At 43.9% G+C, this 16,387-nt stretch overlaps 1 protein-coding gene across 1 annotated transcript in view; it reads right to left on the bottom strand.

The window, feature by feature from the left end:
* LOC108049233 overlaps positions 1-15,764 on the bottom strand; it is a 34,872-nt gene extending 19,108 nt beyond the window's left edge. Inside the window, exon 1 of the mRNA XM_017130353.2 lies at positions 12,543-15,764. Within this exon, the coding sequence (XP_016985842.1) occupies positions 12,543-13,968 (1,426 nt within the window). The 5' untranslated portion in view covers positions 13,969-15,764. The remainder of the gene's footprint in view (positions 1-12,542) is intronic.
* Positions 15,765-16,387: the final 623 nt, after the last annotated feature.

The following is a 16,387-nucleotide window of genomic DNA, read 5'->3' as shown; positions in this document are numbered from 1 at the left end:
GGCAGCTGGTGATGTGTTTGTTTGTTTACTTTGAAGTTTTTGCCTTGGCAATTTTTCGCAAATTGCAAACTGGGACAGGAATCTCGAATGGATTGGGGATAGGGAATAGGGATCCTGGCGGCCACATGGCTCGGACTCTGCGGTGCACTGACAACATGTTTTGAACATATCACTTTTCTGTATGGAAAATTATTTATAACTTTTGACATTTTTAGTGCTGCTGTGCGCGCGGGTTTTCGGGAGTTGTAAAATCGTTGAAAAAACTGAATAGGGGAGGAGATATCGCACTTTCCACAAGGAAAGTTTAGCTACATTGCTCCCCATCTAAGCCGACACGTTGAGCGGCTCACCTACCCAGCATTTTCCACCGCCTTTCTCACATTATTAATATTACGAGTATTTCTTTAAGATGGCCAACGCTGCTGGGCACGTAGTCCGCTTAGATCCTGACTTTTCATTAGCACCAAAACAACGCCTCTGAACGCTGTCAAGAAGGTGAGTGTGCGGTGTCGGGAAAAGTTTCATTAAAATTGTTGTAGCTCCTGTGTTGGGTTGGTCGAAAAGTTGCACTGTAATTTTCCACACACCGTTTTTTTCTTTTCGTCTTTTTTTTTTTTTTTTGCTTTTCCCTCGGACCTGGAGTAAAGTTTCTGCGCAGCATCTCGCCGAGTGGCTAAAAATAGGCACTGAAATATGTGGAGGCTTCTCCATAAAAGTCGGATGGAAAGTCGGACGAAGGCCGCTTAAACTTTTAAGGCAAGTTTATGCCTTGTTTGGGCGCTATGACAATAAAACTTTTGCTTTTTTTTGTCCGCCAGTAACGCAACTTACCTGTGCGCTTAATGCTTTTATTTATATTTACGATGGACTGAGAGTTTTTATTGTGAAATATGCTCTACTCTGCACTTGGTGGGGAGTGCGACGTAATGAAAAGTTTTGATTATGCTCAAATCTCCCCCTAAAAAAAAAAAGGTGGAATCCGCGTGATACTTAGTTACTTAATTTCCGTGCGACATCCCCTAGCACTTGGCCAGGTCTCAGCCTTGGAACAGGACTTCTTGGCCCCCTGATGAAAAACAAAAGGAACAGGGGTCTCGAATGGGGGCAAAGGTGCAGCCAAGACGTCGACTGTCAAATGACACAAAGCCAGGGGAGTTCAGCCCCCGTTGACAGTTCCCAGACGGCAGCCACTTAAGTACCAAAGAGTGCGCACCTTTGGCAATATTAATAGCCGGGCCAGAGGAAAGGAAGCGAAGGACGGCAAGTGCAGCAGACAAGTGCAGGCTTCCACCTTCACTTTGGGGTGGCCTAAACGACGAGGGGTCGTCCTGACAACAGCACCACGGAGATGAAGCTGAGCAACCCCAAGCGCAGTCAGGGCTTTTCATTAGCCAGCCTTCCATTCCCCATCCCCCCCTCCGGTCTCCCCCATTTAATTTCCTGGCCAAACTCAATTTGAACTCTGACCTTAGCTGGATTTAGACAGCCGCACGCCGCCGCCTGCCTTGGCATATTTTAGAAAACTGTCAAGCGTTGCAAATGGGTAAACAAGATGCTAACCGGCTGATATAGGGCAGCACCAGGCAGCCAGTGACGGGAACTGTGACTGGGAACTGTGACTGAAAACGACGACTGAGACTGGACAATTGTTTGAAAATAAGAGGAAAATTGTGTCAGTGAAATTCATGGAAACACTTCAACAATCACTCTAAATGCAGAAAAGTGGATAAAGACAAATCAAATATTGTCAATAAAGCAAACAAGTTCCAATGAAATTGAGAGTACAACACGACACCAAGTGGAAGCTAAGTTGTCTATAGAAAAGCATCAGCACCCTTGAAATAAATATCAATCAAAAGCAAACAAAAGTGCTTCGTTGAAATTGAACCAATAAAAATATCTCAATTAGGTGCTTTTCATATCCATCAGTAAAGTTTTTTAGATATATTTTTGAAAACACAATATTATTTCCAAGCATTTAAATCGTGTCGAATCTACTGAAAAATTTGCTTTATTATATAAATTGGATATATACAATTACCATAAATAAAGAATGTGAACAATTTTAATCCATCAAGCAATTCAAAAGTGTCTGCTTTAAATTTGTCAGAGTGAAATGTTAATTTAAGCACATTGAAAAAATAGCAGAAATGTTATAACTTAATTACCAACAAAATTAAATTGTCAGCTTCGATGCAATGAATTAATTTAATTACGTTAACTTTTTCAGCTTTTAAATAGAAAAGAGTTATGGTAAGTCGATTATTTGAAGTGTTATTTATAAACTTCTAAGCCGATTATTGGTTCTAAGTCGCAAAGCTGATGTCGCACTTTGCAAATCACTGCAATGACTTGGAGGTCCCAGTGTAGTGAATGGGTGAGCCAGCCCTAACAGGATTCAAATGTCCCACGCCTTGTTGTATTCTTAACGGAGACAGGCCCCCCAGTTCGTCCCGCCCCCTCGACACCATCTGACCTCTTCCCCAAAGCACTGTCCATTCATGGACATCGTTGCGATCCAAATGGCTTTTGTTTTGCTGGCAGCTTTCGCATTGTGACCACTGTCACAGCCAGGCCAAGTCCCCATTCATGGGGCCAGAACCAGCAGACCCAGCAGTCCTGCAATCCTGGCCCCAACACTCCCTCCGCCAAAAACCCATTCACATTGTCATTCTGCCGTGTTTGTTTATGGCTTACGCAGTGGCTCAAGTGTTTGGGTCTTGTGTTTGCGTTTTGTTTAGTTTTTGATTGGAAAACAATGGCAGCGAATGCCTGAATGAGTGGGCGTCCTGTGTCCTGTCCGCTGGGCGGAGGGGACTTTCCAGAACGCCACCGACTTGGATGGCTCTTCTGATGCCCAAACTCGATTTGGAATCGTTATCGAATTGGCCACGTCACTGACGGTACCAGAATAAATTATTTAGCTAGTGTCGCGCAAATTGAATTATGTAAGTCTAGGTCTAGCTACCATTACAGGGAAAGTGCGTATCGGCACATTTGTGACCTCATTACCCCAAGGCAATTGCAGAAATACTTGTGCCGCAAGCACAGTTTATTTTTGGCCAGTTTAGTCCTTGCTTTTATATTTAGTTTTGTTTAATTTATCGGAGGAAAGCTAAAGGTTTAAAAGAGAACAAACCAAACTCTAGATAATATAAATGAATCATATTTCTTAAAGCTTAGGTATAACATAATAACCAAATAAGAAAACTGTTTATTAAATAAGATTAGAAGTATAAGTAGCTTTTATAAACTTATAGAGAAGAAAAGAATATATTGACATACGAATTTTTAAAAAATGTTTGGGAAATAAATTAGTAAAGAAAACAAATTCATGTTTTATAACAAGCTCCAGGACCTTTTCCCACTGTGCTCGGCAAATTTCTTGTTCTAAACAATGCTACTTTTGCTGGTCGGGATGTCAATGTATATCGCTCCACCTGGAACACCGAGTATTTGCTCAACCATGAGCCAAAGATTTTGGTGGGGGGGAACCACCTTAAAAGCAGAAGCCTTCCGAACGATTTCTTCTGCAGGTCTTTTATCAACTCACCTGCTTAATGTAAAGTGACAAGGACAGACAATAAATTAAACATGAGGAATCTCATGGCGTATTATTCCAGGGGCTCGAAATAAATTCAATTTGACATGGTGTGCATCCATTAGCAAAGTTCGTGGCTATATTTGGTCTACGCACACGACCCGAATTGACAGCCCGAGGTCATTTGGTGGAGTCACCTACTGGCATATTAATGCAGGAACTTCCATTGCGAGTTTGCGAGGTATTGAGATTGATACGGAGACGTGTGCGGGCTCTGGCTGCTCAGCCTTTGTGGGAACATATAAATCTTATTTAATTGCAAACCAGCTGTCAATTTCAAGCAAAGCCCTGTGCTGGCGGGTGAAATCAGGCGGTGACAGAGCCCGACATTTATTCGCCAGCCTTTGACCGCAAACGCCGCAGACATTGTGGTCTGGATTAAGCTTTGAGCTGGATTTATTCGAGCTGAAAGTTCTGGCCAGTCAGCCAGCTTCGTTAGCGAATTATTCTTGCAGCATTTATTTGTACACTGTCAAAGGTCAATTTAATTTGGCACCCCCCCTCCCATTCCTCCCAATTCCAGACAATTGCACTGCAGCCCCATCTGCTTTTCCCCATCCAGTTTTTCCGGCTTTCCGCTCTGCGAAAAGTCACGGAATTTTTGTATTTTCTACTCCCCGACAGGTGTGGCTCGGTGTTTGCTCTAGGTCTGCGGTGGGCAACAAGTGTTGGCCTGCCATTTTCCATCTCCCATTTTTCACCTGCCCATTTTGAACGTTTCCAGCCAGCGTTTTCCGGCAACTGTTTGCTTTGCTTTTTGCTACCTACCTGGCTTTCGGATACTCAAATATTATGCACAAGCAAAAAAAACGAAATAAAAGTTCTTTGAGAAATGGCAACTTATTTTCAATGGAGTACTCCACATAATTATTCAGTTATATTTTATAATTTAAAAAATTGTATTAGTAACAGAACGTTAATAAAGTCAAAAATAAAAAATACATAATTTATTACATAAATAAATCTATTAGATTTAGACTGATAATATATAACTGTTTTTTTTTAAATGGATGGCCTTTGCTGCATAAACAACTATAAGTTTCTATCATTTAATAAATTTTCTCTTTAAAAAAATTAAACACAGATTTAAATATAACTCCAATCATACTTAATTCCGGAAAAATGGCTATTGGCCTGTTTTAAAGCTACTATTAATACCCAATTTCTCTAAGTGCCTATACTGATGGGAAAGAATAATGTACCAGCACACATGTTGCGAAAATGATGGCGGCAGAAGCCAATGATTGATTGAAAAGTGTCTGCAGGTTCTGGCCGCGTGGGCGGATGGGTGGGGCAAGAATAATATCTTTCTTTATGTCTTTCAGCTAAATTGCTTGCGAATTAAAATAAACAAAACCCCGCATAAATATTGCATAATTTCGGACACGTACCCAAACCCAGGCCATTTCGCTTATTACTCGACAATGACGATGAGTATGCCAAAATTGGGGAGCGGCAAGATCGAATCGCTGGAAAAAGGTCAGCCCGCAGCGGTACGTTTTGGTTTCGGGAAGAAAAGCGCCGGCTTTCTCCGCTTCTTGCCCAGCACTCTACGGCTGAGGAGCTTGTGCCCCCCAAGGACTCCATCCACCTCCATCTATCTCTTTTTAGACCGTCGAGCTCTCCTGCTAAATTATGCATGCGGCTGTGTGAGAGTGCCAGCCTCATTATGCACGACTGATGCGAGTTGCCGGCCCGGAAGCCTTTAAGTAGGCAGCTCTCCCAGTCCTCTGGTCCCCTGTAACCCCAATCCCCCCACTCCCACCAAACATGGCCAAGAGCTCTCCGCTTTCTTTGCTACATTTTTCCAGTGCTTTTTCCACTTTTTAATTTCAGTTTTTAGTTCTGCCATGCATGCGACATGCTGAAGTGATGCAGCCAGCACCTTAAAGTAGGCCCTGATGCTGATGCTGTCGGCTTAAATAAGCCATAATTTGCATTAGCATGACTATGCACTTGGCTACAGTGCCTGCTAGGAGTACACACACACCGCACACCACACACCACATAGTTCATGTCGGCTGTCGCCTTTGCCTGCTCCAGTTTTCACTGGTCTCCATGTCTATGGATTTTTATTGCGTTTGATTTCCATGGAAATGGAAGCAGCCACTATGCCCAGTCCCTCCGACTGGAATGGTGTCCCAGTCACCAGTCCCCAATCCCCATTCCCCAGTCCCCATTTCCCATCCAAAACTGCCGGCATATGTCATTCCTATGTGTGCTCCCTCTTCAGCCCTCGTCTGCCAGCCAAATTTGTATCCTCGCAATTGTTCTTGGATTCCTTTTGGGTCCGCCACCCAATCACCCTTACCATTCGACATTTTCAAGGACACCGACGACTGCGTATCTGCGTAGTTCACAGTCCTCGGAGGTCACACTCAACTCTTTTTGGGTCTAAGAGGAATTATGGTGTATATAGAAATTGGGCCCTACTCCAAAAAGCCGATGAATAGCGGACAGGGTTCTTTAAAAATGCGTTCTTGACCTCATAAGGAACCCAAACATAAATTTAAATTTCAACAAAAATAGCCTAAGTAGATTTAATATCAGTTGTATAAGGAAAGTCTTGTAAATTTTGTGTCCCACCTTCGGTTAAATATTTTAAAGTTATTAATACCATTGAAACCCTAGAACTGAACCGTATGTAACATTTCTTATATCCAATTATTAAATATAAATATTGTAAACTATTTCTCCTTTGCCAATAATTAACTTATTTACAATGTTTTTGGGGCCCACAATAAATTCAGTTCCGGGCAAAAGTTTAATTTACAGTTCCGGTGGCTGACATGCGTCATTCGCGACTGGCGACGTGACGCTGAAGCAATTAAATTGCTCAGGTTTTCAGTATCAATTATGTCATGCAGATCTGTGTACAAATAAATAGTGTGTAATTAAACTGCAATTTGCGTGGATGCACCAGAAATACATTATTCTTTTTAAATAACAAGGGTTACATATTAACTTTTTTTCAGGACATTAAAATTGTGCAGCCTACATGTTAAACAAATACAATTGAGCTTTCACAACTAAATGTAAATTTAATTTTCTTCCCATTTTTGTTCTTTTATAAATATATCCCTGGGTCATGAAGAAAAACAATAAATAACCCATCATTTGTTTTAAAAGAAAGTTTAAATTAGACACAGCTTTAATACAAATATAAATTGTATTTAAGCATCTTCCTATATTTTTCTAATATCTAACTAAAATACATCCAAGAATCCGTCTTAGGACAATCAATAAATAACCCATTATTGTTATGCAAAGCAGGCGAAAACCCGTATCTATGTTTGCTTTTCTACACACATTTGTCTCCTTCCAAAAATATACTTAAGAATCCGTCTAAGTATAGCCAATAAATAAAGCATTATTCATAAGCAAAGCAGGCCAATTACGTGAAGCTGCTAACACTTGGTTAATTTTCCGCTCACTTGGAGCTAAAACAATGGCAAAGGACGCGGGCAGAGGAGCCTGATGAATTAGTCCTTCGTCCTTTGCTCTCGCTCGCTCTCTTTCCATCCCGCTCTACTCACATATTCCGCAATTCATTCATAAATTCCGCGTCAGCTCACAACTCATTAGGCACGCGGAGGATACAGCAAGGATACCTACTATGCCACTACTTCCCGCACTTTCTTGCCTACCGCCTCCTGATTGCATTGCATCATCTTTTGTGGCTAAGGACTCTCGCCTTCTCGCTCTCTCTCCTCCGTTCCTCTGGGTAAATATATCATGAGCAAAAAGTCCTTGACGCTTCATTGACTAAAAAATTCTAGCACACACACACACTCTCCGGCGATTACTCAGCCACATTTATTTGCCGAAGAGTTTTACTGGTTTTTCTGTTTTTCTTTTCGCTCTTCATTACGGATGACTAAGAGCTGACTGGCCAAATAGGATATACCCCATATATATATATATACTTGGTCTCCAGTGTCTTATTATAGATTTTGGCCAAAAATCTCCGCCTTGGTGTGGTTCATTATTGCCCCATAGTTGATATTTATGCAGTGCTCGCAGCTATTTGGCCATGTTTATTCAGCAGCATGCCACAATCCTTTAGCCACTTTGGCCAGATTCATAGAGTACTCTATCCATATATATATATATATGTCTATATATATATGTGGGATATAGTATATGGTGTGTGGGTATAAGTGTGTCAGTCTCTCGGCAACCAGACAGGCGTTCTGTGACGTAAGAAGAAAGCAAAACTTTGGCTAGCTTTTGGGCTGCTGCTGTCGTCAAACTGGCTGAATGGGCCACCATCACGCACACTCTCACCCAGACAATTGGCCTGCTCAATGGCCGCGTCCTTTGGGCCACCCCCTCCCCCCCTTTCACACCCCCTCGTCCTGTGCTTACGCTAATGTAAATATTTTCCCCCAGCTTCGTTGTTGTCGTGTGCCACAATTATATATGCAGTCCAGAGGGTCTAAAGTCCCCCCACCGACTGACAAACTAACAGACTGACTGGCTGACTGACTGGATGCTGGCGATGATGTCATTGTTTATTGATTCATCTTCTTCCAGCCACGTTTCTGTTTATTTTTGGCCAGTGCATTAAGTCAAAAGGCTAATTTGCCGGGCCGAAACACGGTCCGAGCCCAAAAACTGTGTCCACCTCATTAACAAATTCAGTGTGTGGGCGTGTCCGGGGCGTCATTGCTTCCAGTTCATTTGGCCGTCGGAAAATGCAAATGGGCCTTTGCCTCCTAATTAGCCAAAGGCCAGGTTGTAGATTTAAGGCCCAAAATGCAGGATCATTCAGCCAAGGGATGGGCAAAGTGGCAACGAGAATATTTTAGGCGCCTCCGGAAAATGTCAAAAGTGTATTTAGGACAATGCCAATGGCATTGCTGTCAAATAAATTGTTTTAAAAATAAATACCCAAAAATAAGAAATTTGACAAACAAAGTCGATGGATATGACGTACCAACGTAATAACATTTTTGAAAGGTTCTTTATTATAGATTACTATAAAAATATTTCTCTACCTCCGAAACTCAATCAAACAGCTATGTATTTCTTAGCGTAGTAAAGGAGTAACAAGGGTTAAGGATCTCTAAGGAAACCAATCTGTCTGCGAAGTCCCCTCGTAGTCCAATTTGTCTGATCTGTCGCTCCAGAAGTCGAGTGGCCTGGAAACCGGCCATTTGCATATCCATGGCCGATTATTGAGATACACAACAAGCGGCAAAGTGGAAGGAGATGGAACCCACAAGTTGCGGCAGACAACCTGTCGCTGTGGTGAAATTTTCCACCCGCTCGCCTGCAGCCGCCCACGCACATGACGCGGAAAATGCGGAAAATGGGAAAAGGTCGAGGGCGGCCACTGACAGACAGACGGGCGGACAAGCGAACGAACGGACGGACTGGCTGATAGACGCATCTCCAATATCCATTTCCAACTAATTTGCGTAATATTTGACAGGAGCGAGGAGACGTCGATGAGGAAGGTCCACACAAATCGATGATCTTTTCGCCGCCAAGTGGCCACTTGAGGACCGAGCGGTCCTCAAATTACAAATTAAATCAACCGCCGGGGTATGAAAATGTTAGTTTGAGGGCGAAGGAAAAACTAAAGGCGTGCGCATATAGACGCATACATACACATACAAAATCCCGCAGGAGCACACGCACAGGATATGGGCGTGGGAGCAAGGACTTGTCAAACGGAGGCGTCCTGTCCTGTCCTGTCCTGTCCGGTCGCCTCAGACCCCCTGGGTGTTGTTACTAAATTAGCTGGAAACCGGACCAGCAGGATCGTAAATTGTGAACGCGTTTTAATGATGTCAAGTTGTAAACGCAGCCGCAGGTTTCCCGGGAAAATGTGCGTCGGGTTTATTGAAGTTATTTTTCGGGAGCATTTTCCCATTTTTTTGTTGGTTTTTTTTTTTGGCGCAGAAGCAAACTCTTTTGGTCGTCAGGGACCAGCCACCGAAACCGGAATTTATGGTTACTCAGAAAAATATATTAAGTAGATTTAAGAAAAAATTTTTGAAGAACAGTTTTTTTTAAATGCAAGAATTTTTGGCTATTTCGCAATTGTATTTCATACGTGTTGGAAATGTTTTCTACTATTTTTCTTCTTTTATACAAAATGTCTATTTAAATACTTAAAAAAAACTTATACCTAAAAAAAAGTTATAGTGCACCCAATATAAATTTACCTATTATTATAATAATGCTTTTAATTTCGATTACTTAGAATAATTATACAAGTTGTTAGCATTAGATTAAGGGAAAAGGTCAAAAAGGATAACAAATTTCGGGGAATTTTTAGCCAGTGTAAGTGATTCAACTCCCTAGATTACACACACATTATCCCGGGCTACCGTATTCGTTTTTTTGGCCACATGTGTGCGGGTCTCACGGCGATGTCCTTTTATCCGTATAATCGTTTTCCAGTGTAAACACTTAGAGACAATTGTAATTTTCCCAACTACCAGCGAAAGTGTGAAGTGGGGAGCGACGGGTGGCAAAGCGTTGACGTTTTCACAGCTGACACTTGATGACGTTATGCGGAAATAAACAAACACACATACCCACGCAGCAATGTGGGAAAAGCGGAGCTGCTGGCAAGGAAAAATTCGAAATAAGAAAATGCGAGAGGGAGAGGAGAAGCAATGGCGGCCATAACAATGAGGAAAATTGTGCAAACATGCGCATAAAATGAAAACTCATTGATTGTCTCATATTGAATTTTCGATACATCTCTCAATCTGCCAAAAAACCTTGCCAAATCAGTTGTTCAAAGATGGAAAATCCGAAGAGTAAACGGAAAATGGGAAGACTAGCAAGGTAGTGACAATAAACTAGTCCAATTTAATTTAATTGGCTAATTTGCCCCAGGAAATTTTCCCACTTTTGTTTTACCTACGGCTTAGCTCTTTTGTCGTATAGTAAATTGAAAATTAATTTTATTTATCAGGGAAAGGAGAACAAAGAACTTTTCAAGAGAACAAAGAAGAATGTTTTCATGCTTATCAAGTGTCAAACAAATTGTACTAGTTCTTACAGAAGGATTCTTGTAAAGAAATCAGTTACACTTAAAAAGATTTTAAGTAAATATATACTTGAAAATCTAGCTTGTACTTAATAAGCCATAATAAATAGCTTACCTATATAACAATTCATGTGATAACATAATTACTGTTTATTCAATTTGTTTCAATAGGGTTTTAATTATAAAAGTCTCAAACTGATGTGTATTTGTTGGTAAAGCAAATTGAAGCAAATTGAACAGAATATCAAATTGACAGCAACGTAATCCGAAATGTGGAAAATTCTACCAAAAGCTTGGAAAACTCAAACTTGGCATAGAAGTGGCCAACAACCGGCCCGATTTCTGTGCAGGCCAGCAATGAAATCGCATTTAGCTCACGGCCATAACAATGTCGCCATTAAACTTGAAAGTGTTAATTAAAAATTAAAATTGATTGTCCGCCAGGACGAGACCAAAGCAGTCGCCTTCCTCCAGTTCCGATCCTGCCCCGCTCCGGACTTTCTCTAAGCGCATTCCGTATTCATGGCGACCATCAAAACTTGTTGTAAAGTAATTTAGCCAGCCAAGTGATTAACAACGGCCCAAAAGTGGAGGAAAGCCAAGGACGAACTTCCATACAGCCTCATTCCATCCGGTGTTCCTTCCTACGACTAATTTGCTAAATGCAATGGCCAAAAATAACGGGCTGAAAAGTTGGCCAAACTACCGAAAATAGCTGCAAAAACTTTTCCGTGTTTGGCCATTGTTGACAAATGATTTAGTGACAATCTATTAAACGCTGGCTGATTGATGATTGATGACCTACGAGTCGACCGCCCACCGTCCATCTAAAAGGATTAAATTGCCAGCCGAACTGCACCGCCTTGGATCATGAAATATGCAGGAGTTGCCCAAGAAAAACGTCAGGATATATATTCGTTCACAAAGGTTGTTTAGACGAATACTCGTTTATAACCGCCGCAGAGAGAAATAAGCACGGAAATAGAGCGATTATGGGCTGTCCTTCGGGACCTGGCCGAATTGGTTTTTGGGGCTTCGACCCCAAACAAAAGGCACAAACAGAATTAAGGTACATACACCAGAGGGTCAAACGCGGCTTCCACTCCATTCAATCCGATTCGTTTCGACTCGAATAAAATATGCATGTCATGAAAAGCACAGATATTGGAAAGATATTGACCGACTATTGGAGGTAAATTCTGGCTTTTCTTTAACCCACTAACACGCATTTGTAAATTAACCATGGCCTATTATTACCAAGTGTTATTAGGATGAAGTGGGCTTTAATAAAACGTTTAAAGGGGTGTTTTTACTATGCTTGGGTTTAAATGTCCTGTTGGTTCTATGGGAATTATACATTAATTTTGAATTCAGTACTCAATTAGATATTATTTTATTTTAGATTTATTTGGGTAGTAATAATGGAAATAACTAATAAAGTATATGCTCTGTTATTAAATTAAACCCTATAAAATAAAAGTTCTGTCCTCTGAATTCTAAGGTTCTTAACTCCTGAGGTTCAGTAATCTGTTTTACAATTCTAAAGTCACCTGTTTAAATAGTAATCATTCCTTTATATTTATAAATATTACTAATAAATAGACTATACTATTTATAGCTTTAAAGTTATGTAATCAATATTATAATTCTAAATTCAAACTCCCAAGTCTCGAAATAAATTGTAAGCGTTCTGTGATATTTTTAAGTTTTAATTCGATGAAAGGAAATGGTTCGGGGCTTATGTAGTTATGGCGTTAAGTGGGGGATTGATTGGATCGAATTAATGCCAGACAGTCGGCTAAAGGTCGCAGGTTGAAACCAGCGACGTTTGATTGGTTTCATCGATTGCCCCATGGCAACCCCCTGGGTTAAACCCCCTCCCCCTACTATATGGGGAATATATATGCATGTAAATATCGAGAAACTTACCGATTTGTGGCACATCGTACTGCCGTTGACCGCGGGCGGTGCGCAGCATCAGCTGGCTGGCTATGCTGTGGGAAACTGGTGGCGGCGCTAAAAAGCCGCCTCCTGGCGATCCCACGGATCCCGCTGATCCTGATCCAGATCCGGATCGCTTGTGGCCGGGATCCTTTTTATCCTGCGACTGCTGTTCCGTCTGCTGCTTGGGTAGTCCATCGCCGGTTGTTTGTTTGTTTGAGCCTGCGGCGGATGCACTGCCTCCTAGCTCGTTAGTGGGCTTCTCAGTATCCTTGGAGCCGGATCGACTGGATGGCTTCAGATGCTTACTGGCCGTGGCCTCCGAATTGGCCGAAAGCGACAGCTTGCCACTTCGCTGCGGCTTGAAGTGCTGAGCGAAGATCTGGCGCTGCAGCTGCTTCTCCGCCTCCGGATTATGGGCGAGTCCTTGGCCATTTCGTTTCCTGGCCCACTTTTGCTGAACCCTTATGTTGTAGTTTCCCGGGTTATTGTGGCCTTTGCCAGAGTGCATTCCCTTGGAGGGGGCATCCCGCTGCTCCTGCTCCTGTTCCTGCTCGAAAAGCTGTTGCAGGGAGTCGGGTGCAGCCAGCTCCAGCTGCTCCAGCGTGCGGTAGGGATTCTCTGGCAGAGGCTCCTCCTCCAGGCCATGGTACTGGTAGGCATCCAGCTCCCTGAGCAGCTCATCCTCGCCCATGTGCGGCTCCTGCTCCTGCTCCAGCTCCGAGAAGTCATCGAAGTCGCCGAAGGAGTGCATTGGTTCGTAGAGCGCCTCCGCCGGATCCTCCCTCTCCGCTGGCTGCACCACCCGGCCGTAGTACTTCACCGGCCTGTTCTCCAGCTCCCTCAGCTGCTCGTAATCCTGCTCCAGGCTGATCGGAGTGGGGGGCTGCTTCTGGACATTGCCGAAGATGTAGCCGCGGGCGGCCTGCTGCAGCAGGGCGGGATAGTCGCCCACGTCCAGCTCCTCGCTGGGCTGCATCTGTATCCGGCCGGCGATGAAGGGATGACCGCGGTGGCTATTGCCCGCCGGCGGCTGCTCCGCCGTCTGCTTGGCGCGGGCCAGGAGCATCAGGCGCTCCCGCTCCAACTGGGCCATGTCGGCGATCTCCTTGTTCAGCCGCACGGTGGTGGCATCGAAGGCGGCCGCCGCTGCCGACCGATGGCCGTGCGAGGAGCCACTGCCCGGCGGAGATCCTCCGGGATGCTGCTGATGTTGCTGCTGCTGCGAGGGGGCCGTCTGCCAGGCGGAGGAGGCTCCTCCGGCGGAGGGTCCCAGCGGCTGGCTGGGCACCGACTGGACCGCCTTGGACTCGCCCAGGGACTTGTCGCCGCCGTTTCCGCTCAGGTGGAGGGCATAGAGGCCGCCCTGGATGAGCAGGACGCAGAAGAGCGTCTGGGCCAGCGAGCAGAACATTTTCCGTTTGTTCGTCTGTCGCAGCTTCTCGATTAGACGGCTTATCTTGGCGGCTCTGATCGGGGCGGGGGGTTGATCAAAGGAAAATGCAGTTAAGGGGGTGTGGCTTATTCAGGGGAAAAATACAGTGGGGGGGAGATAGAGTGGCAGGTGGTTTTTAGGGGGGTGTCGGGGAAGTACCCTCTTTAGATTGTTTCTTCTTTACAGGTTTAGACCGCTCTTTTTCACACAGCTTTTGTGGGTCTTCTTCAGGCCCCACTCCGCTGACCAACACTGTGCCGGCCTAAGCCTGGCATTGCACAACACTGGCCTATACCGGAGTCTTCCGATCCGAGTTTTCCGGTTTTTCCCACTGCCTTTCAACGTGTGTGTGCGGTTTTTCCTCCGGTCTTCGTTGTTTTTTCTCGCCTTTCGTCGCCCTTTGTTGCCCTGCTGCCAAGTTTTGTTTTGCGTTAAGCTGTGAAGTTCTTGCTGCCTTAGACAAAATCAATAATCAATTGTCTACGCTGGCCGGGGAGTTTGGGTTCTGGGCTGGTGAGTTCTGGGCCTGGGTAGGTGAAGTCGGAGTTGGTATAGGTATATGGCCGTTTGAACCTGGTTGGCCTCTGACGACCCGCCTTCGCTAGTTTCAGGGGTAGCTACTAAACAACTAACAACTAGTTGCTGTCCTCCGTCGGCTTTCTTTTCAGATTTAATTTTGGGGCTTGGATTTTGATTTTGATTTTCTTTTTCCACACTCTACTTCACTGGACAGTCATTCGTTTTTTGTATTTTTACGTAGCCTTAAGATTTAAGAGTTTCCGCGGCACTTTGGTTTTTCTTCTTTCGTTTTGAGCTGCTCACTTTTTTTTTAACGCTTTTTATACTTTTTGTTTAAAATGCAAAGAAAATTGATGTTGTATAATTTGTATATTTTTATAAGTAGTTGTAACAATAATTTGTTTTGTTTTGTTTTTTTATTTCGTTTTGTTATTAATATTTGTTTAAGGAACTTTTAGCACTTATTCGTGTTTAGCGCTCTCAGCTTGCGGCACTTAGTTTTCGTTTTGGTTTTTCATATAAACTACGTTTTTGTTGTATATTAATTAAAATTCACAGTGTTAGCCATCAATTGAGGGAGGACAATTAACTGGAACTGGTTTTCTTGCTTTTTGGGGGATTGTGGTTGGATAACTTTTGCACACGAGTCACTGCACTTGGATAAGGGATATATCTTCAAAATATTGTTTTGGGTTTCTTGGGAAATATATTTGGTTTTTTATTATAATTTTTTGGTGAAAACTTTCCCTTGTTTGTGGGGGTCAGTGTGTGTGTGTGTGAGTGGTGTTTTGTGGACTAGCTTGGCTTCTAGTGTTCTTGCTTTTTTGGCGACTGGCTCCAAGAGTGTTCCGCACGTTTGAACCGACGAGCAAGGACTCGTCGTGTCGTCTCAGCAGGATTTGACTGTTTGTCTGCCTTTTGCTTGGCCGCCTGACGCGTGTCCCTCTGCCGGCGTCGCCGTCGCTGCCGCAATCGACGTCGCTGCCGCCGCTCAAGGCGTTTCGTATTTCCACTTTATGGCACTCGTACACCCACTCCCTTTGCGCCCCTCCTCGAATTTCACTCCTCTGGCTGCTGGGTCCTCTCGGCTCTCTCTCTTTCTCTCTCTCTTTCTCCTTTGCTCGCGCCTGCCTCCTTTCTCCGCTTTCTCCTGCTCCTGCTACTGCTTCTTCCTGGGCTTCAGCTTCAGCTTCTGCTCCAGCTCCAGCTCCAGCTTGTTGTTGTGCTCTCGGTCAGCGGGAAAAAGTCGAGCTCAAAACGACTGTTCGCTCTATACTGAGCGTTCTGCCCGCTCAACCACTTGTTTTCAACCAGCCGCATGTGTAGAGTTTTTCCCGAAGTCCAAAAGGGAAGAGAGAAGGCGAAGGCGAAGAAGAGAGTGACAACGAGAGATAGAGAGAGAGAGCGCCTGCTCCTGCGCACTTTTTTACAGTTACCGGCATCGTCGACTCCCGATTTTCCCACTTCCCAGCTCCCATATGATTTGCGGTCGCCACTTTGCGTGGGCTGTCGGGATCCTTCGTCCGAAGGAGCATTTCCCCACTTCGAATCGCATCGAACTGAGTTGGGTAATCCCATTCAGCCGTCATCAGCTGTGGCCCCGCTAATCCCAAATACCCGCCGATTCAATCACTGAGTGCACTTTTCACAGGTTTAACCCGGAATCGGTGTGTTTTCCAGCCGGCACAATCAATGGTGGGAAAATTTAGTGAATCCGCTGGTTGGGTTAGTCCCGAGGGCAGGACAGTTTTACTGGAGTGATTTTTCATAATATGAAATTTTAGAGAATCAAACCACAAGTCTTTAGAAGTATGCCACTTTGGAATCGAATTAAGTTTGCCACGTTAGAATCGAATTAAATTTGGAAAAGTTATGGGCG

The sequence above is a fragment of the Drosophila rhopaloa genome, unplaced genomic scaffold, assembly GCF_018152115.1.
Source record: "Drosophila rhopaloa isolate 14029-0021.01 unplaced genomic scaffold, ASM1815211v1 contig_115, whole genome shotgun sequence".
Taxonomy (NCBI): domain Eukaryota; kingdom Metazoa; phylum Arthropoda; class Insecta; order Diptera; family Drosophilidae; genus Drosophila; species Drosophila rhopaloa.
This window is presented reverse-complemented; position numbering and strand designations above follow the sequence as displayed.